The sequence below is a fragment of the Sminthopsis crassicaudata genome, chromosome 4, assembly GCF_048593235.1.
Source record: "Sminthopsis crassicaudata isolate SCR6 chromosome 4, ASM4859323v1, whole genome shotgun sequence".
Taxonomy (NCBI): Eukaryota; Metazoa; Chordata; class Mammalia; order Dasyuromorphia; family Dasyuridae; genus Sminthopsis; species Sminthopsis crassicaudata.
In genome coordinates, this window is record NC_133620.1 from 478,296,943 (window position 1) to 478,320,263 (window position 23,321).

Genomic DNA, 23,321 nt, shown 5'->3' on the forward strand with positions numbered 1-23,321 from the left:
TCTCCTAATTGTTATTATTATTATTATTTTAAAAATGAGGCTTTTATTAGAACCTTTGAATGTAAAAATGTTTTTACATTCAAAATTGTTTCCCTTCCAATCTTGTCTATATTACTTTTTTAAAATTAATTCTATAATTATAATTTTTTGACAGTACATATGCATGAGTAATTTTTTTTTTACAACATTATCCCTTGTATTCATTTTTCCAAATTATCCCTTCCCCCCCTCTAATCCCTCCCCTAGATGACAGGCAATCCTATACATATTAAATGTGTTACAGTATAACCTAGATACAATATATGTGTGTAAATCCAATTTTCTTGTTGCATGGTAAGAATTGGATTCTGAAGGTATAAGTAACCTGGGTAGAAAGACAGTAGTGCAAACAGTTTACATTCAATCCCCAGTGTTCCTTCTCGGGGTGTAGCTGTTTCTGTCCGTCATTGATCAACTGGAAGTGAATTGGATCTTCTTTATGTTGAAGATATCCACTTCAATCAGAATATATCTTCATACAATATTGTTGTTAAAGTGTATAGTGATCTCCTGGTTCTGCTCATTTCACTCAGCATCAGTTCATGCAAGTCTCTCCAAACCTCTCTGTATTCATCCTGCTCGTCATTTCTTACAGAGCAATAATATTCCATAACATTCATATACCATAATTTACCCAACCATTCTCCATTTGATAAATGGTCAAAGGATATGAACAGACAATTTTCAGATGATGAAATTGAAACTATATCCACTCATATGAAAAAGTGTTCCAAATCACTACTGATCAGAGAAATGCAAATGAAGACAACTCTGAGATATCACTGCACACCTGTCAGATTGGCTAAGATGACAGGAAAAAATAATGATGAATGTTGAAGGGGATGTGGTAAAACTGGGACACTGATGCATTGTGGATGGAGTTGTGAAAGAATCCAGCCATTCTGGAGAGCAATTTGGAACCATGCCCAAAAAGTTATCAAATTGTGCATACCCTTTGATCCAGCAGTGCTACTACTGGGCTTATGTCCCAAAGAAATACTAAAGATGGGAAAGGGACCTGTATGTACCAAAATGTTTGTGGCAGCTTTTTTTGTAGTGGCTAGAAACTGGAAAATGAATGGATATCTCCTAATTATTTTTGGAATTTATTTTTCATTGGTGGTACATTCCCCATTTCATTTTTTGATGCTGGAGATTTATTGTTGTTGTTGTTTTTTCTCTCTCTTTTTCTGATCAAATTAACTAAAGATTTGTTTATTTTGTTAGTTTTTTTTTCATAAAACCAACTCTTAGTTTTGTTGATTTTAATAAGTTTTCTTAGTTTTTATTTTATTAATTTCTTCTTTGAGTTTCAGTATTCCTAATTTGGTATTTAATTGGGAGTTTTTAATTTGTTTTTTTTTCTAACTTTTTTAGTTGCATACCTAATTCATTGATCTCTTTCTCTATTTTATTTATGTAGTTATTTAAAGATACAAAATTTCCTTTAAGTGCTGCTTTGGTTGCATCCCATAAGTTTTGTATGTTGTCTCATTATTGTCATTTTCTTGGATGAAATTATGGATTGTTTCTGTGATTTGTTGTTTGACTCACTTATTTTTTAGAATTAGATTATTTAATTTCCAATTGGTTTTTCTATCTTTCCCTGGCCCTTTGTTGAATATAATTTTTATTGCATTGTGGTCTGAAAAGGAAGCATTTACTATTTCTGCCTTTTTGCATTTGCTTGTAAGGTTTTTATGCCCTAATACATGGTCAATTTTTGTGTAGGGGACATATACTGCTGAGAAGACGGTGTAGTCCTTTCTATTCCTATTCAATTTTCTCCAGAGGTCTATCATATCTAGGCTTCCTAGGATCCTGTTAACCTCCCTAGTTTCTTTCTTGTTTATTTTGTGGTTAGATTTTGAATGATTTTGAGAGGGGAAAATTGAGGTCTCACTAGAATAGTTTTGCTGTCTATTTCTTCCTGTACCTAGCTTAAAATCTTCTCTAGGAATTTGCCTGCTCTACTGCTTGGTGTATACACATTTATTATCATCATTATTTCATTATTTATGATCCCTTTATCAAGATGTACTTTCCTTCCTTATCTCTTTTAATATGATCTACTTTTACTTTTGCTTTATCTGAGACCAGAATTGCCACCCCTGCTTTTTTTTTTTTTTTTTTTTACTTTAGCTAAAGAATAATAAATTGTTCTAGTCTTTTAACCTTTACTCTGTATGTGTCTCTCTGTGTCAAGTGTAAACATATTGTAGGATTCTGTTTTTTAATCCACTCTATTTGCTTTCTTTTTATGGGAGAGTTAATCCCATTCACATTCACAATTATGATTACCAGATCTGTATTTCTTGTATTTTTTTCCCCCCTATATACACTTTGGTTCTCTTTCTATCCTGTCCTTAATTGTATTTTTTACCTACCCTACCCATTACCTTATCTCCTATCACCCTCTCCCCTTTTTACTAATTTTTTTTACCGACTCCTCTCACAACCTTTTTTTTCTATCAACCTTTCCTCCCTTCTTTTCCCTTTTCCCTTAGTGTTTCTGCCCTCCCTTCTCTTTTCCTCTTTCTTCTCCTACTTCTTTCTAGAGTTTAGATAAATTTCTATATTCAACTGAATGATTAAGTTATTCCCTCTTAAAGCCAAAACTGATGAGATCAAGCTTCAGACAATGCTTATCCCTCTCACTTCTTTCCCTTAATTATACCATGTGAACTAATTGTCCCATTAGTCCTCTTTTCTTTTTTTCCCCCAGTAAAGACTGTTTCCCACCCCTTAAGGTCTTTATTTATTTATTTATTTTTTATGTTATCACATCAGAGTCCAGTCACAACTACATCCTCAGACCATGTGATGCTTCCCTTTGCCCCAGTGTCAAATTCTTGCTAATGCAAGAGTTACAGATATTGTTTTCTTATCTAAGGATGTAAACAGTTTAATCTTTAAATATTTATATTTTCCCCAGTTTATCTTTTTATGGTTCTCTTGAATCCTGTGTTTGTAGATTAAATTTCCTGCTTAATTCTGTTTTTTTTTTCCCCCCAGTAGAAATGATTGAAAGTCTTACTTCATTGAAGATCCATCTTCTTTCTCGAAAGATGATGCTGACGCTCACTAGATAGTTAATTCTTAATTGTAAGCCCAGGTCCTTTGCCTTCTGGAATATGGTATTCCAGGCCCTTGGATTCTTTATTGTGGAAGCTGCCAGATCCTGGGTAATCTTCACCCACTGCTCATTGATATTTGAATTATTTTTGTCAGGTACCTTGAAGTATTTTTTAAGATTATGGTTTTGGAATTTTGCAACAATGTTCCTTAGAGTTTTCCTTGTGGGATCTCTTTGCAGAGGTGATGGATGGCTTCTTTCAATGAGTATTTCCCCCTCTGTTTGTAGAATATCAGGGCAGTTTTCCTTAATGACTTTTTGTAGAACGCTATCCAGGCTCTCTTTTTTGATCATGGTCTCAGGTAGCCAACAATTTTTAAACTGTCTCTTCTGAATCTATTTTCCAATTGAGGTATTTCACATTTTCTTCCATTTTTTTCATTTGACTGATTTTTGTTGCTTCCATTTGCCCTGTTCTAGTTTTTAATGTGTAATTTTCTGTTATCTTTTGTATCTTTCCAAACTGTTCACTCTCTCGTGCACACCTCTCATTTCCTTTCTCATTTTTTCTTCTACTTCTCTCATTTGCCTTTTGAAGGTTTTATGAGCATTTCCAAGACCTCTTCAGGCTTTAGACCAATTTAGCTCACTCTTTGAGATTTCTTCTGTGGACATTCTGTCCTCATCTGAGTTTATGTTTTGGTCTGCCCTGTCACATAGTAGCTTTCTATAGTCAAGGTTCTTTTCTGTTTCTTGCTTCTTTTCTTTCCTTTTATCTTGGTATTTCCTCTTTTTTACTTTTAAGATGGAGCTCTGCTCCTGGGATATTTAAACCTGTCCCAAGCTTCCTGTGCAGTTCTGAGTCTTGGCTTTGAGCATAGGACCCCCTTGCATTTAGAGGGGGTAATTTTGTCTGTTCTTTTCAGGAAATAGCCTTGTTTCTCAGAGTTTGTCTTCTGAGCTGGGACTGGAAGCTGCCCCCCTGATTTGTTCTACTATTGAGCCAGGATTGAGGGTCTTAGTTGCTGATTTGCTATGATTAAGCTCCTCTATCTGGCTTTCCCAGAGTCTGTTTGATGGGCTGAACACCCTTTTCACCCCAGTGAGACTGACCTTTCTTGAAATTTTTTCTTTCTTGAACTGGTTTCATTCCATCAGATTGGTTTCATGTGGTTTTGAGTGCTGGGAGAAATCCAGCAGCTTCCTGACTTTACTCCACCATCTGAGCTGCACCCCCAGAACTCTTGTCTAATTATTTTAAATGAAATTTCTTTCTCTTGATGCTGGGCTTTGTTGGTAAAATACAGAAAAATCACCAGAATTATGTTTTTTGATTGTTAAAACTAATATTTCTGGTATAATAGTGAATAATAGTAATGATAATGGGCATCCTTGTTTTGCCCCTGATCTTACTGGAATCTTCCAGCTGATCCCCATCACATATAATGTTTGTTGATAGTTCTAGATACAATCTGCTTATCATTTTAAGGAAAACCCCATTTATTCCTATGCTCTAGTATTTTTTGTTTATTTTTTGCTAAGGCATTTGGGATTAAGTGACTTGCCCAGAGTCACATAGCTAGGAAGTGGTAAATGTCTGAGACTAGATTTGAACTCATGTCCTCCTGACTTCAGGTTGATTCTTTATCCACTGCACCACCTAGCTGCCCCTGCTTGTGTTTTTAAGAGGAATGGGTGCTGTAATTTTTTCAAAAGTTTTTTCTGTATCTATTTAGATAATAATGATTTTGGTTAGTTTTTTTTGTTGTTTTTTTTTTTTTTTTAATTGAGATGGTCATTTATGCAGATAGTTTTTCTGATATTAAACCAACCCTGAATTCCTAGTATAAATCCCACCTGGTTATAGTGTATTATCCTGGTTATAAACTGCTGTAATCTCTTTGCTAATTAAAAATTTTGCATCAATATTCATTAGAGGAATTGGTCTATATTTTTCTTACTGTTTTAAGTCTCAGCGCTATGTTTGTGTCTGAATAAGAAATTAAAATTTCATATTAGAATTGTAAGCTCACTCAAATCTAACAGGCCTGAGCTTCTAAATTATGGGAATTTGACCGTTCCATGAACTCTATATGTCCTTGACAATAGGTACCAGGAACTAGCCATTCCTAGGAATGTTTATGCTTAGGGCTGGGTGGCTTCCTCCCTGAGCATATACAATTACTAAGGAAATATGTCAAGATATAGACATATGGAATGAGTCAAAACACCAGATGGTCACGTATTTTACACATGTATACATGCCAGACTTCTTGGCTGAAAGCCCTCTTTGTCTAAAAAGAGTATATAAGGCTAAGTGTCCTATGTCTCCGTCGAGTCTCACCCATGGGGAGGACACTTCCCCTGGGAAAATCTTTTCACAATTCAAGTTGATTGAGGTTGAAATGGGGTTCCCAGCCATTTGAGTTTTTGAGGTTCCCTTGAATTGGTGATGTATTCTCTTCCTCTATCTGCTATAATTGTCATGTTGTTAATTGTTCTTATTTCTGTTTTTTTGTGTAAATCTAAATTGTCTGTACCTTGTCTTATTTGATTAAAACTTTTTACTTTTATTTTTTAACTGAGCTTGAGAGCGTCATTTATAGGAGTGAATCCAAACTTTCCTTTAAAATCATAATACGGTGTCATAAAAGGAACTTGGTAATATTTCCTCTTCTATTTTCCCAATATAATACTGGCACTAATTGCTCTTTATATGTTTGGTAGAATTCTTCCATAAATCATTATGGTCATGGAGGTTTTTTATTAGCAATTTCATTGATGGCTTATTCAATTTGTTTTTCCAAAATAGGGTTAAGTATTTTATTTCCTCTTCTGTTAACTTAGGCAATTCATATTTTTGTAAATATTCATCCATTTCTATTGGATTGTCAGATTTATTGACATACAGTTGGGCAAAACAGTTCCTAATTGTTGCTTACTTTTTTCTTTATTGAAGCTATAACCCTAACCTTTTTCATTTTTGATTCTGGTAATTCAGTTTTCTTCTTTCCTTTTTTCTAATCAAGTTAATCAAAGGATTATTTCATTTTTTTTTTCATAAAAGCAACTCTTGGTTTTATTAGTTTTCTAACTTTTAAGTTTTATTAATCTTCTTTGATGTTCAGAATCTCTAATTTGGTATTTTTTTTTAATTTTTATTTTTTGCTGAGGCAATTGGGGGTAAGTGACTTGCCCAAGACCACACAGCTAGGAAGTGTTAAGTGTCTTAGGCCAGATTTGAACTCAGGTCCTCCTGACTTCAGAGCTGGTGCTCTATCCACTGCGCCATCTAGCTGCCCTTAATTTGGTTTTTAAATTTATTTTTTCCCCCTAGCTTTTTTAGTTGCATGCCCAATTCATTGATCTTTCATTTCTCTATTTTATTCATGTAAGCATCTAATGATATAAAATTTCCTCTAAGAACTGTTTTAGTTGAATCCCATAAGTTTTGGTATTGTTTCATTGTCATTCTCTTGGATAAAATTATTGTTTCTATTTGTTGTTTGATCCACTCATTCTTTAGGATTAGTTTCCAATTTTTGGCCTATTTTTTTCAATGGCTATTTTTTACATATAATTTCTATTACATCATGATCTGAAAAAGATACATTTATATTTCTGCCTTTTAAATTTTTATATATCCTAATATATGATCATGTATGCCATGTACCACTAAGAAAAAAGATAATGTTCCTTTCTATTCCTATTCAAGTTTTTCCAAAGGCTGATTATATCTAACTTTACTAAAATTTTATTCACTGTTTAATTTTTTTCTTGTATATTTTGTGGTTAGATTTATCTATTTCTAAGAGAGTGAGATTGGAATCCCTTACTAATATGCTTTTGCTACCTATTTCTTCCTATAACTCATTTCTCTCTCCTCTAAAAATCTAAAAGTGCTATACACTTGGTACATGTTTAGTATTGATATTATTTTATCATCTATGGTATCTTTCAGCAAGATGTAGTTTCCTTCTTTATCTCTTTTAATTAGATATTTTATTTTGTCTGAAATAATGATTCCTATCCCTGCTTTTTTTTTTTTTAACTTCAGCTGAAGCACAGCATATCCTGCTCCCTTTTATTCTGTGCTAATCTCTGCTTCAAATGTGTTTCTTATAAAAAGTAAAATAAAATTGTAGGATTTTGGTTTTTAATCTACTCTGCTATGCCTTCCATCTTATGAATTTTTCCCTTTTACATTCACATTTATGATAAACAGTTACCTATTTCCCTCCATCATACTTTTCCTCATTTATACTTTTCTTTCTCTTTTCACCCTTTCCTTGCTCATCACCTTCCTCGATCTGTCTTTCTATCAGACTACCTATTCCTCTGCCCTTCCTTCTAGCAGCCTTCCCTTTCCCCCTTTCCCTCCTTTTCTATAATGAACTAAGCATGTGTGTTATTTTCTCTTTGAGCCAAAATCAGTGAAATTAAGTTTCAAGCAATTCTCAATCCTCTCCATTCTTTCCCTCTACTGTCTCTTCATGTGATGAAATTTACCACATTTTACCTTCCCTTTTCTTTCCTCTCAGTACAATTCTCTTTCCACCCCTTTTTTTCTTATTTCTTTTTATAATAATAACATTTTCTTATTTCTTATTTCCTTATTTCTTTTTATAACATCACATTAAAGTCAACTAATACTCACACCCTCTATGTATGTATAAGTTGTCTAACTGCCCTACTAAAGATATAGTTCTCAAAATTACAAGTATCATCTTTTCATATATAGATTGAAGTTTAAACTATAATTAACATTTTCCCCCTGTTTAATTTTTTTATCCTTCTCATGAGTCTTGTATTTGAAGAGTGAATTTTCTGTTTAGTTCTGGTCCTTTCATCTGAAATAATTTTCAATTATTTTGCAATCTGAAAGAAATAAGTTCCTTTTCTATATCTCCTCCCTTCCCCCTGGAAAATAATATTCAATTTTTGCTGGACAGTTAACTCTATAATCCAAGCTCTTTTATCTTCTGTGATATATTCATGTCCTCTGATCCCTTAATATGAAAACTGCTTAGTCCTGGGCAATTCTGATCGTGGCTCTTGAATATCCAAATTGTTCCTTTTTGGCTTCTTGCAGGATTTTCTACTTGATCTGATAATTCTGGAATTTAGCTACAATATTCCCTGGAGTTTTCATTTTGAGATCTTGTTCCGGAGGTGATTAGAGGCTACTTTCAATGACTATTTTTTATCTTCTGGTTCTAGGGTATCAGGGCACTTTTCCTTGATAATATCTTGAAAGATGTTGTCCAGACTCTTTTTTGATTGGGGCTTTCAGGAAATCCAGTAATTCTTAAATGAACTCTCCTGGATTTATTTTCCAAGTTGCTTGTTCTTCCAATGAGGTATTTTACATTTTTTTTCTTATTTTTCATTACAAGTTTTTGACTGGTTCTTTCCATTTCTACCTTCCATTTGTCCAATTCTAGTTTTTAATGTTTTCTGTCATTTTTAAAAACCTCCTTTTCCATTTAACCAATTCTACTTTTTAAAGGAATTATTTTCTTAAGTGAATTTTTTTTTCCATTTTAAGGATTTTTCTTTAGCCAATTTTTGTGCTTCCTTTTCCAAGCTGTTGACAATTCTTCCCCCTCACCTCAATACTTCATGAATCATTTCTTTCCCAAATTTTTTTTAATGCCTTTTACTTGATTTCTAAAATCCTTTTTGATCTCTTGCAAGAGAACCTTTTGAGCTTTGGACAATTCATATCCCTCTTTGAGGCTTCACAGATAGGCATTTTGCACTGCTGTCATCTATTAAGTTTCTGTTCTGATCTTGCCTGTCATCATAATTTTTTATGGTCATGGCTTTTTGGGTTTTTTGCTCTTTTTTTTTTTTTTTAAGAGTTGAGCTTTGCTCCGAGGTCATAGGGGACACTGTCTCAAGCTTCTTTTGCAGGGAGATAGGATCTATTCACTCTCTTTCCAGAGGAGCTATGCTCCTGTGCTGAGTTGGCCTGGCCTAGTTTAGCATGTTGTGCCAAGATTTGGGCACTTACAATTTACCTTTGGTATATGACTTGGCGACTTCACAGCTGGTCTGCTAAGCCACTGGCCCACTGAACCAATATATGCAAGAAGCCATCTGCTATCCCATGTAATTTTTTTATTTCTCCTTCCTCCCCCTCCCTAATGGGTTATATAGCTAGATAAAACAGGCTAAATATGTAACACATCAGTATCATCTCATCTTCACCCAATGATCTCTACCTAATTAATTTTCCTCCTTTTAAAATGTCTTTATCTTCAATGAAGAAAGCAATAAACAATCATATTTTTATTCTGCAAAAATTGATAATAGTAGATAAATATAGGCCTAATATATGCTATCCCACTTAACCTCATACACAACAGTCACTGTGTAGACAAGCCAAATTGGGAAGGAAAAGATCTGAAAACCACTCTTTGTAGGTAGACGTGATAGTCCTGTTGTGTTTTGCTTGACTTGGTCAGACCACAGTTTATAAGAGTCAATCAACAAGAATGTGTTAAGTACCTATTTATATTACAGGCACTGAACTGAGCCTCTGACCTAGGGACACAAAAAATAGCAGAAGACATTCTCTGCTCTGAAGGAGCTCACAGTCTAAGGGAAGTGACAATAGAGAAATAAACATGACAAAGAACATACATGTTTTTACTTATCTGTGATGAAGGGGAAGTAATCAACAAGAGGTATTGATAAGTCTGACTACATCCAGAGAAGGCCTATAAATATGATGGAGATTTTGCCAAATGAGGATCAGTTGAAAGAACTGAGGCTGTTTAACCTGAAGAAGAGAAAACTTGGGCAACATAAAATACTCTTTAAATACCTGAAAGGCTTTCATGTCGAGGATGGATCACTCTTGTTCTGCTTGGCCCCAGAGGGATATCCTAGGACTGATGAGTGTAGGCTGCAAGAGGCAGATTTCAGCTGGACATGATGGCAAGTGTCTTAATAATGGGCTCTATCAGGTCTTCAAGCAGAAATGTTTTCAAGTCTGTGCAAGTATGAGTTTGGACTAGAGGGCCCCTGAAGTCCCTTCCAGTGACTAGGGAACAAGAGGTAGTTTGGATTGTCATTAGCATCCAAATGAATTTGGTTAGAAACCTTTCTTCCTAGCAGTGTTTGTTCTTCCTGGCAAAGGAAGATTTTTCTGACACTTTGAAAAAATAGAGATTTCCCATAGTGCCTTTTGAAATGCTTCTTTAGGACCAACATGTTGGTTTCTGAATGGGAAACCATTACTCTGATGAGGGTGCTGTCACAAATATCTAAGGTCTTCATTGATTTGTAGAGTGTATATGGCAAGCAGTGCAGGAGCAACCATGGGAAGCTTTGCAGATGGAAATTGCAAGACCTCTTGCTGCTCAGTAGTGGCTGCTTTTTTTTAACATGATGGTTTTATTCTGTCTCAAGTTCATCAACAGAATCTGTTCCTTATCTCCAGGATTGTTGGGTCACAAAAATTAGGAGGCAAAAACTATCTCAAGTTAATGAGAAGCTTCTTGATTATTACATGCAGTGACCTGGATGTAAGCTAAATATGCATGTAGATGGCCTGCAGAAGACTATACAATTCCCCCATTTATATCCCTTGATCAAAGAAATCATATTTTTTCCTCTTGATCTATCTCACTTAATGACACAAAGCCTTTTCCTTATTATGATGGCATTTTATTTTTTAGTTCTTCCATGTGTAACTTGTCACTCAGTTCTGCAATTTATGTCTCCTCTTTTTCACAACCTAGAGGAGTTGCATGAATTATTTTCCTTATCTTACCACTCTGTTATAGTTATACACAAAATTTAATCTTCACCAGTGACCTCCATATTCTAAAGAAAAGCATGTGTTCATTATTAAGGTTTCTTTTTATTATAAATCCTCTGATGAAAGGATAGGAGATGATCTCTAGCTGAAAGCCCCCACATTGCACTCAAAGATAGTTTGTACCCAGAGTGAATTTTCTGCTAAGAATCTCTAGTACTCCATTTCTATATCTTTCCTCATTCAGATCAGTTATAAGATTCTCATGAATTCTCTGATGGTAAACAAGGATTGACATTAGCCTGAAAGGAATGATTCCATTCTTAAAGTTTCTCTCTAGTGTGGATTTTCTTATGTGTAGCAAGTTTGGAACTGGATCTGAAAGCCTTTCCACATTGATTACAATCATAAGGTTTCTCTCCAGTATGTATTCTCTGATGTGCAATGAAACCATCCTTCCATGTAAAAGTGTTTCCACATTGATTACATTCATAAGGTTTCTCTCCAGTGTGGTATCTGATGTTCAATAAAACTAACCCTCCATGTAAAAGCCTTCCCACATTGATTACATTCATAAGGTTTCTCTCCAGTGTGGATTCTCTGATGTACAGTAAGAGCTCCCTTGACTCTAAAAGCCTTTCCACATTGGTTACATTCATAAGGTTTTTCTCCAGTGTGCCTTCTCTGATGTAAAGTAAGAGCTCCCCTTTCTGTAAAAGCCTTTCCACACTGATTACATTCATAAGGTTTTTCTCCAGTGTGGATTCTCTGATGTAGAGTAAGAGTTCCCTTTTGTCTAAAAGTCTTTCCACATTGGTTACATTCATAAGGCTTCTCTCCAGTGTGGATTCTCTGATGCTGAACAAGATTATTCTTTTGTGTAAAAGTCTTTCCACATTGATCACATTCATAAGGTTTCTCTCCAGTGTGGATCCTCTGATGTAGAGCAAGAGCTCCCTTTTCTGTAAAAGCCTTTCCACACTGGTTACATGCATAAGGTTTCTCTCCAGTGTGGATTCTCTGATGTTGAACAATATTTTTCTTCCATGTAAAAATCTTTCCACATTGATCACATTCATAAGGCTTGCCTCCAGTATGGATTTTTCTATTTTTAGCCAATTTGGAGCCGGATCTGAACTGATTACAGTGACAAGGTTTCTCTCCAAGGTGGATTCTCTGATGTTCAGTGGAACCATCCCTTAATCTAAAAGTATTTCCACATTGATTACATTCATAAGGTTTCTCTCCAGTGTGGATTCTTTGATGTTGAATGAGATTTTTTTTCCATGTAAAAGTCTTTCCACATTGATAACATTTATAAGGCTTCTCTCCAGTGTGGGTTCTCTGATGTACAGTGAGAGCTCCCCGTCCTGTAAAAGCCTTTCCACATTGGTTACACTCATATGGTTTCTCACCAGTATGGATTCTCTGATGTGCAATAAAACCATCTCTCCGTCTAAAAGTCCTTCCACATTGATTACATCCATATGGTTTTTCATCAGTGTGGATTCTCTGATGTAGAATAAGAACTCCCCTTTTTGTAAAAGCCTTTCCACATTGGTTACATTCATAAGGTTTCTCTCCAGTGTGAATTCTCTGATGTTCAATGAAACCATCCCTCAATCTAAAAGTCTTTCCACATTGTTTACATTCATAAGGTTTCTCTCCAGTGTGGATTCTCTGATGCTGAACAAGTTTATTCTTCCATGTAAAAGTCTTTCCACATTGATTACATTCATAAGGTTTCTCTCCAGTGTGAATTCTCTGATGTACAGTAAGAGCTGCCCTTCCTCTAAAAGCCTTTCCACACTGATTACATTTATGAGGTTTCTCTCCTGTGTGCATTTTCTGATGTGCATTAAAACCATCTCTCCGTGTAAAAGTCTTTCCACACTGATTACATTCATAAGGTTTCTCTCCAGTGTGGATTCTCTGATGTATAGTAAGTGCTTCCTTTTTCCTAAAAGCCTTTCCACATTGGTTACATTCATAAGGTTTCTCTCCAGTGTGGATTCTTTGATGTGCAATTAAACCATCCCTCAGTCTAAAAGTCTTTCCACATTGATTACATTCATAAGGTTTCTCTCCTGTATGGATTCTTTGATGTATAGTAAGAACTCCCCTTTGTGTAAAAGACGTTCCACACTGATTACATTCATAAGGTTTCTCTCCAGTGTGGATTCTCTGATGTAGAATAAGAGCTCTCTTTTATATAAAAGCCTTTTCACATTGGTTACATTCATAAGGTTTCTTTCCAGTGTGTATTCTCTTATGTGTAGCACAGATTTCTCTCCAAGTAAAATCATAGGGACCACCATTCATGAATCTTTCCTTGTGAATGTCTACCAGAGAAAGGCTTAGCTCTGCACTTGTTTCCTTCATTTTAAGTCTGATCTTTCCTTCTGAAAAAACAAAAAATAAATCAAATACAGACACTAGAGACACATGTATGTTTATATCTCCTTTCCTCTATCAGCAGAACAGAAACTAAATTACTTTCTATTTCCCCAGCAGCTAAAAATTTTAAATGGACAGAAGCAATAATTTTAAAATCTCATTAGCTCACATCCCAAGGACAGTTACATTTCTAATGAGCTTCATACACAATTTCATTGGATGCACATAATGAACCTTTGACAACAGAGGAAGTGCCTTCATTCTCATCATATGCATACTCAGACTATGAGCTCAGAGCTTTAGTGACTTGACCAAATCTCAGTAGCTGAGACTAGAACTCAAATACTGAGAATGGGCATGTTCTGTCCATAGTACTGGACAAATTATCTTTATTTTCAATCTTTCCCTTTCATTGTTTGTACATTGCAATCCTTTCATTACAGATACAGTACCATTTAGTCTACACATAATAAACATTCCAATTATTTTATGATCTATCTTACCTGTAAGCATGATAAATTTTCCTTGTGAAAACTTAATTTTTTTCTTTGACATTATCTGAGGTCACAATTGAATGCCAACATTTTAAAAAAAATTACTGGATGTATAAGTGATTTTGTTTTAATGCATTATTTTTTTAAATAGCCATTATTATTTTTCCTAAAAAATTATCTTTAGATGCCTCTGCTTACTAAAATAAAATTAAAGTCCTTCTAGCAAGAACAATTTTTAAAAATGCATTAAATTTCCCATGTCTGAAAATGTGTGTCTGATATAGGAATTTGATTTTGCCATCCTTTTGTGTGGAAGTCAACCACGTGCTTGTACCCCTTCCTCTTTTAAGATTCAAACTTTTGATTGAGATAATGGGCCAAGGGATTTCACCTAAACATTTATCAGTGGCATGTTTAGGTGAAATCTAAGTGACAAAAAATAGTCTAATTTGGTTATAAAGATATTTATCTGGGACAACAAGTATGTGCAACTTTCAACTTTAACAGCTGCCTTTCTATAGTGATTCTAAAGTATCACTATTAGGAAATCACTGCTATGAGGGATCTTGTTATGATTACAACAACTCTGACTCCTTTTAGGGGAAACATTCTATCAGTTTCTCAACTTGACATCAAATTATTTCTAAAGGTCCAGAAAGATTGGACATTCATGTGCAATGACCACAACTATGCAAAGACTCTCAATGGCTATCTTTTCACCAGTGTAGTTCTCTCATTTCTAAGTTAACCAGTAACCACATCTCATCCACCTGGTAATCACCAGATCAAGATCTGACCTGGTTTGCATTCTTGCAGCAATGATGGCAGGCTACTTGAAAACAATAGTCACTAGAAATCCACAGTAGATGCCATCATGAAATCATGAACCACCACCACCTTTCTACAAAAGCAGGCATAGAAGTGCCTCTTACTGAAATGTTAAGGTTGTTTTCTAATTTGAACTTATCCTTTCTTTATCTTATTTTTTTATCCAGCAGTTTCTCAAAGGAATTGGTTGGCAACATGAGTTGGTCATTCAGAAGAATTTCAGTAACAATATAGCCACTTTACTAGTGGTAGTAAAAACAAAGTTATATCTGAAGAAATTCTATTCTTTTAAAGATTGCTCATATATAAATATTATTTTAAAAAAACCCCACCAATCAATATTTGGAATGGACCTTCAAGTACATTTATTATTTAATGCAACACTTGTCATAAACCAATAGAAAGATAAATTTTTTTAATAGTAACTTTTGACTGGTTAGAGTTTAATAAAATGAATTTCTATCTCTCAGCAGGAGCTTGTCTTTCTGTTTTCCTTCTCATACACATGTGAGCATTTTTATAATATTTTGTTTCAAAATCAGAATATATCTGGTGGTACAGTGGACCTTGAGTCAGGAAGACCAGAGTTTTTATCCCAACTGAGAAACTTGCTAGTCAAGTCACAGGATCTCTGTTTGCCTCAGTTTCTCTATCTGTAAAATGGGATTAATATGAGCACTTAATTTTTAAGGGTTCCCTTGAGGATAAATTAAGACAATATTTATACAGTGCAGGACACATAATAGGTATTGTATAAAAGTTGACTGTTACTTTTATTTAATTTTTACTATTTCCTCCCCAGTTCTGCTCTCCTTCTTAATTAATGAGAGTAGTAAATGCTCTCCTTCTTAGAACATTTACTACCCTAATTAATTAGTGATTTGGTGAAGCACTAAATTTAGTGCCATTTTATCCAATCCAAAGTGTATTTCTATATAGCTGTGGATATGTTGTCTACCCCACCAACATGTGAGCTGTAGAAGAGCAAGAAATATCTCTATGTCTTGGTGTTTATCAGAGAGCCTGGCTTATAGTACGCACTTGAAATGTTTGTTGACTTGAATAAGTTTTAAGAAAAGTTTTAAGAAGTTTTAAGAAAAGAAACCTCCTCCCAGAGGAGGATTACAACTGAGAAATGACAGGACACTACAATTCCCAGAGAAGGATTATAATTGAGGGACAATCAGAACATTACAGAACTCATTTTGGATAATTTAATACCTCTTGTCACTTTCAGGAGAATTTCCTGGTTCCAAATCCCAAACAATAATCTTATAGGTGATCACTGCAAGGGAGTTAAAGGATAATGGAGTCCAACCCCCTCATTGGGGATGGGGAAATTGAGATTGAGTGAATTGCGATTGAGTGACTAGGCCAGGAAGCCACTACTAAAAACTTTCTGAAAAAGAATTCTAAGGCAGGTCTTTCTTTCCTAGCTCTAGCACTTACCTCTTGACTACACCAAGAAATCTCTTGTAACCACAGCTTTCATCTCACTCACCTGGAAGGCAACTCCTTAGGCCTGTTTGGTCCAGTATCCATGGTGCTTCCCTTTGCTCAAAATAAGAGATTACCTCTTCTCTGGGAACTGGAAGGCCCGAGCAGAGATATCAGTTAGAAATGAAGATGGAGAGAGATTTGTAAATTCATTCTTTTTTATGAAAAAAGTAAGGACCCAGAACTGCTCCATTTTGAGATTCAAACATTATGTTCAAACACAGGAATATATATAACACATTAGTGCTTGTAAAGTAAGTAATTCCAAAAAGAATGTGCCACATCATGCTGCTATACAAAATGTTCTGAGAAAAAGCCAAATCTTCTGCCACAATCCCTACCTTCCATCCTTTTATATTCCATTCTGGAAGAAGCTTCCAACCCTACAACTGGATAAAAAGTGTTATTGGGTCAGAGCTGTCTGCAGCCTAGTTAACAGGGATCTTGGTTTCAGCATACCTTCTTCATAGAAGGATAGACTCATTCCATAGTTTCCATTATCCAGATATTAAATGGAGCTGTAGTGCAATGGAAAGAGACCTAGGTATAGAGGCTGAAGGGCCTGAGTTTAAACTGAGTCTCAGAATGTCTCTAGTTGTATGCCTCTTAAGTAATTAAAGTCTTACATGAACTGATGCTAAGTGAAGTGAGTAGAATCAAAAGAACATTGTATACAGCAACAAGAAGGTTATTCAACAATCAATTCTGATGGACGTGACAATTTTCAATAGTGAGGTGATTCAAACCAGTTCCAATGGTCTTCTGATGGAGAGAGCCATCTGCACCCACAAGGAGGATCATGGGGACTGAGTGTGGATCATAATATAGTATTTTCACTTATTTTGGTGGTGTTTGCTTGCATTTTTTTTTCTTTCTCATTTTATTCCTTTTTGATTTGATTTTTCTTGTGTAGCATGATAAATGTGGAAATATGTATAGAAGAATTGTACATGTTAAACATATATCGAATTACTTGCTGTCTAGGTGAAAGGGTGGGAGGAAGGGAGGAGGAAAAAAATTTGGATCACAAGGTTTTGCAAGGGTGAATGTTGAAAACTATACATATGTTTTGAAAATAAAAATTTTTTTTAAAAAGTACTTGAAGTCTGTTTGCCTCAGTTTCTTCACTTCTCAAATGGGGAGCATAGTATCACCTAACTTGGAAGATTATTGAGATATCCAATGACATAATATTTATTTTATTTTTAACTTATGGAATTAAAACAGCCGTTTCCACATAGTACAATAAAAAAGCTGATTGTACATAAGACTATAAATCCACAATGCACAACTTAGAATATTTAACTATTCCTTTCAAATGGATAACAAAATTATCAAGTATATATTTTTTCCTTCACTTTGCTTGTTCCCACCCGAGATGGATACCATTACACAGATATAGGTACTACTCTATATATTGTTCTCAACACATTTCTACACATTATTAGTTCTTTCTCTGGTTGCAGATAGTTCATTTGTCCCATGTGGTTACTTTAGATATTTATATTATCAGAATAACTTATTTGCTCAAAGTCATTCTTAAAACAATGTTGCTATTTATATAATGCAAAGAAAGCATATGACAATAGCCAGAAAAAAAAATAAAGGCTTATTCCCTTCCATTCCTTCCCCATCACCTGTGCTAAAATTTGGGGACAAGAGAAAGGAAAATTAAGGACAAGTTTCCTATACTAGGGACAACCAGGTGGTTTGAGCTACATAAGAATATTTCAAATCTAGGCCCATCCCAAAGAGGAAGGGGTAGCAAGGAAAAGCTGCCCAAGCAATTTTCAGAGATTTGCAGACAAAATTCATGTTCAGGTAAAGGTTTTTCATTTAAAGCTACTTAAAATTGGTAAAAGACAGCTTCGGAACCACAAAGGACACCTTCAGTTTCCTATCATATGATGCAAAGCCATCTTACAGAAATATCAGCCTGCAGGAGGACCTGTATCTCTTGGACACAGGAGACCAACCCTGTTCCCTTTCTGATAACTTATCAACCCTTCAATCCACACACATTAGGGAGTAAAGATAAGCTCTTTGATTGTAGATTCAGTTATCAAGGGAAGTGTCCTTACCCAGGGAGAACAGGTTCCGGGCATTCTCCAACATGACCTCCTTGTACAACTCCTTCTGAGGAGGGTCCAAGAGTCCCCACTCCTCCTGGGTAAAGTCCACAGCTACATCCTTGAACATCAGCACCTCCAAACCATCAAAAGTCAGAAGATGTGGAGCTGAAAGACCCTTCAGAAGTAAAGAGTCCATTAACCCTCATCAACTTACAGCAGGAAACTGAAACACAGAAAAGGCATGTACCCAAAGTTCATCCCTTTTATGAGGGTCAGAATGAACTCCTAAAATCATAGTTATTAAGAATCTTATTGAATTTTGAGAAAAACATTTTATATGATTGAGGTGGAATAAAGCTGAGAAGACTTAGTATGGAATGCTTCTCCATGCAGAAGCAAGAAGAAAGTTTGTGGTTTATGTGTGAGGTGGATGGAGCTGTAGAAGAGAATGAAAGGGTTATGGGAAATCTCTTCCTCAGCAGGACTGATAAGGCATATGTGCTCAAGAAAATGCTTCAATGAATCTGTAAAAAGCAGGCAAGTAAAGCATATTCTAAGTGGGAATTATTTCACATAATCACTTAAAAAAGAAAAAAATTAATGATATAATTGTGTTTCTTGAGAAGCTGAAATAAAGTTTTACCTGATGAAAACATGAAAAATCATCACTGCACTGAGAAGCAGAGTTGAGTCAGCTCACCTCATATATCTCCTCATTTCTCACCTGGATCTACTTTTTTGGGGGATTATCTTACTGACTTCTCCAGTCCCTGAATGCCTTCTTCTTACCAAGAACCCTTTTCAATCTGTTTTTTCCTTCTTATATCTTTTTTTGATCAACTTCCAGATTAAGGGAATAGAAAACCTATAATCTGCCATGGCAAGTCTCCCCAAAGAAAACAAAAGACAAAAGGAATTCAAATACACAAAAGTGGAAGAGAACCTAGAAGAAGGGAAAGAAACAACAAGAACATTCAAAGAAAATCTGCCCCTTGCTGAAGGGAAGTATACAGAACTCAATGTCAGCATGCACACAGACAATCTAAGGATCAGTTTTCCCAGAAGGACACAATTTGGGGAAAATATTGCCACAATCATGAAGGAAATAATCAAAGAGAACTGGCCAGAACTTCTGAATAGAGAAAATGCAATTCTAATGGAAAGAATTCATAGATTACCAACAGAGTAAAAAAGCAAAAACCCATAGCTGCAATTTACAACACTAGTAATAGTCCCCTTTAACAATTCAATCTAGAACCATGAAGTCCTACAAGTCATGAAGAGAAAGATCTTTGAATACAAGGGAAATGACTGGAATTTGGAATAAAACAAGGCTAATGCAAACCAAGTAGATACGGGGAAGGAATGACAGAATGGGTTCCAGAGAGCATTGGAACTGAGAATGTAGCCCAGGGTGACCTATCCTGCAGATGAGGGGTTAAGAATAAGGGACAAAAAAGTGAACATTCCATAGTTAAGAGGAATCCTGTAATGAAGACAGAGGAAAAGTGATCAGATAAGTAAAAGGAAAGCCAGGAGAAAGTCATGTTCTAAAACTTTGAGAAGAGAGTATCATAGAGGAGTCATCAGTAGTGTCAAAGGTGAAAGGTCAAGGAAAATGAGGATTGAGATGATCTCCATGGTCTCAGAGAGAGAAGAGCATACAGGGGAGTAGGTGAGGAGCAGGGAAAAAAGACTGGAAAAAATGGAGAAAGTAATCTTGACTTCGGAGGTAGGAAGGGGTATCACTGATGAATATTTTTATAGAAGATAAGGGACCGCACCCTGAACCTTGGGGGTGTAATGCCTGAAAAGTCTACTTGTCTTGGAGTTGGGGCAGTTGTTACTTGGCAGGGGGTGGGAATGAGGGATACCAGCACTTGGAGGAGTAGAAGAACATGGACACAGAGGTGGGATTTCTAGAAGAATGTGGAAGAAAAATAAAAGGACAACGAGAGGATAAATATCAATGATGTAATATGATTTTGTTGTCTCCTGATTTTAGGGGGACTTCTGTTCTAACTATAAGTCAGGAAATCCTAAGTCTTTTGGTTTTGGAGTCTGCCTCAGGAAACTCTCATGCCCAATCTGTCTGATTCTGAATAGACTATTTCTCAGTTCTTTGCTGACATCTTGTGAATGGAAACCAAGCTCTAGAGCCACTCCTCAGTCCATTGCTGATTGATGATCTGGTCAGAGATAATCAAATTTTGGAAGACCACCTTCTACTAATCCAGAGACTACTCCCTAGCCCTACTCTTGGGTCACAGAATTTACATACTAATGATAGAAGGCTAGATAAAACTGTTCTCTGTCCCTTAGCTCTCTGTTATTTCAATCTGAAATCTAGCTGGCTGTTCTCAGCATCAATAAACCTTTTGCCACTTAACTTGGAGACTGGATCTGCAAATTCCTTTATCTTACCTGTGACACCAACCTGGGGACCCCCAAACGTCAGGGTATCTTATCCTTCAACATCAGGAAGTGATTTTCTCTACTATGGAGCACTGTTCTCTGTGATATACAGTATTCTGAAAACAAGGAACAATGAAAAAGAGGAATCTGGGAGATTGGCTTCCAAGCAATAGCAGAAAGCACCTATAGAGTAGAGTTTAGAATGGATACCTTGGAGGCTTTGACTATATGAAATGTACAAGGAAAAGAGAAAGATGAGATGAATACTGGGGATATGAGTCAGAAAATGAGACTCTAGGCAAAACAAAAGGAAAGATGGAAAATGAGGAGAGAGAGAAAAATCCTAATGAATGAAATTTAAAAAACTAATGAACAGGACCAGTTGAAGGGCAAGAGAGGAAGAGGAATCTACAAGAGAACCAAAAGGAAAAAGACAGATGAAGAAATGTTGAATTCGATGAAAGCAGGACAGTTGAACAAACAACTAGAGAAAGTGAAGGTAAAAGACAAGACAGCTTTTAAATGGGATGATAGAAAAAATATACATATTTCTTTGTAAACCATGGAAGTTCTACAAAAATCAACCACTGGGATATAGAGATACTGGACACAAATGTGAAAAAGGCAAAAATAATCAACAAATCCTTTCATTTCTTAATGAAATAAGAATAGAAATTGGTCCAGGGATCACCAACAAAAGAAACAAACCCAAATGGAGATTTAATAGTAACGTATTAAATAATGACTGAGTCAGAAGGCAAATTTCAGAAGTGATAACTTTGCAAAAGAAAATGAGAATGATTAAATGATATCCCAAAATTTCTATGGCTCAGCTAAAGCAGTCCTCAGGGGAACATATAACTTTACAATCATATTAAGAATATAGAAAGGGGCAGCTAGGTGGCACAGTGAATTGAGCACCAGACCTGAAGTCATGAGGACCTGAGATCAAATCTGGTCTCAGTCACTTAACATTTCCTAGTTGTGTGACTCTAGGCAAGTAACCCCAATTGCCTCAGGAAAAAAAAAGAAAGAAAGAAAAAGAAAAAGAGAATATTAAATATACATTCTAAAAAAGTAGGGAAAAAATGACCAAACCTAAATTAAATTCAAATGACAGTATATTAAAATCAGAAGGGAAATAGATTAATTGGAAATAAAAAATAAAAAGGAGAAATAAAATTAAAACTGGCTTTTCTGAAATGACTTATAAAGTTGAGAAAACCTTTGGCTGATCTGATTAAAAGAGAGGAGGAATTTGTACCAGGACTGCAAGAGTAGTTGAACATTTGGAAAACAATAAACATAATCACTTTCTAAACCAAAACATCAAAAACACAGTCATTTTAATAAAGAGAAAGCTGTGGTTACAGTGCATCTGAAACAAAAGTATCACATGAACTGGAGTTACATTAGAATCTTTCCCAATAAGTGCAAGAGTGAAGCAAGGATGATTATTCTTTCACTCTTGTGGAAATGCTAGCAATAGTAAAAAGACAAGAGAAAGGAATTAAAAGAATAACCACAGCTAAAGAGCTCAAACCATCCTTGTTTATTCATAATATGAGGAGGGAATGGGTGAGCACATTTGATGTCTAAGCCTCTGTTATCTAGTTAAAGGAAGGAATAATACACACAACACAGAGCTGGTTGGGAAAATGCATTTTACTTACCAGTGAAAAGGAAGGAAAGGGGAGGAGGAGTTGGTGGGAGCACAAATTAAGGGAGGGATCAGTCCTAGGCAAAACAAATTCAAAGGATGTATACACACACACACACACCATGTATATAGTTCTTTTCAAGGTGACAAAGACAATCTGAGGGATTACTTATAAATGGGTAATTGATGAATAAATTAAATCTATAAATATAATGTACTGAACTCATTTAGCATAATGACCAACTAAGATTCCAGAGGAATAATGCTGATATTGGTAAAGAGTTTAATTCAGTGCTTAGCACTTAGTAGGTTCTCCATAATAAATGGTAGCTTTCTTCCTTCAGGCAGTCTTCAATTCAAGTTGACTACTCACCTAATGATTGTCAAAGGTTGCACTCTTCCTGTTGAGCTTCTCAGCCTTGGTGAAAGTACACCATCTCCTGGAGTTTTGTCCTCCGGCCACATGGTGAGGTCAGTTTTATTTTTTTACCTGATAGGTAACAAAGTTGTCCCAAGACCAGACTTCCATAATGGGCAAAGGCTCCATGTGCCTCCCTTCAAGCAGTATTCTGAGGACCTCTGGGCAAATTAATGTGGTTTCCTGGAAACTTTAGGGGCTAAAGAGCTACCCATGTGAAATTAGGGTCCTTCAGATATGACAGATTTCCAAAGATGGCACATTGCTACATCCTACTTTGTTGACCAATTGAGCTCCTACATGGAACCAAGATAAGCCTTGTTGACTCAAGCTGAAGGACTCTAGTATCCTTACTGAATGCTCTTTTTATTTTAAGTAAAGCTCCTTTTGCTTGTGGAATAACCTAGGAGTGTTTGCTTTTCGCTGAACATTTAAAGAGAGCATTGGCTTGAGTCAGTTCCAGCCATTATATCCTTTCAGGTCAGCCCTGCTGCAGCCTGTATCATGATACTCTAATGCAGTGGTCCTCAAACTTTTAAAATAGGGGCTAGTTCACTGTCCCTCAGACTGTTGGAGGGCTGGACTATAGTAAAAACAAAAGCCATACTCTGTCTCCGCCCCTCAGCCCATTTGACATAACCCAGCAGGCCCCATAAA

At 35.7% G+C, this 23,321-nt stretch overlaps 1 protein-coding gene across 1 annotated transcript; it reads right to left on the reverse strand.

Annotated features, from left to right (window-relative positions):
* Nucleotides 1–9,192: 9,192 nt before the first annotated feature.
* On the reverse strand, nucleotides 9,193–18,529 carry LOC141540478 (uncharacterized). The gene is given in 4 exon segments (XM_074264584.1): nucleotides 9,193–11,402; nucleotides 11,404–13,285; nucleotides 16,104–16,201; nucleotides 18,183–18,529. Coding segments are annotated over 4 exon segments (2,361 nt in total). The 5' UTR covers nucleotides 18,368–18,529; the 3' UTR covers nucleotides 9,193–11,206.
* Nucleotides 18,530–23,321: the final 4,792 nt, after the last annotated feature.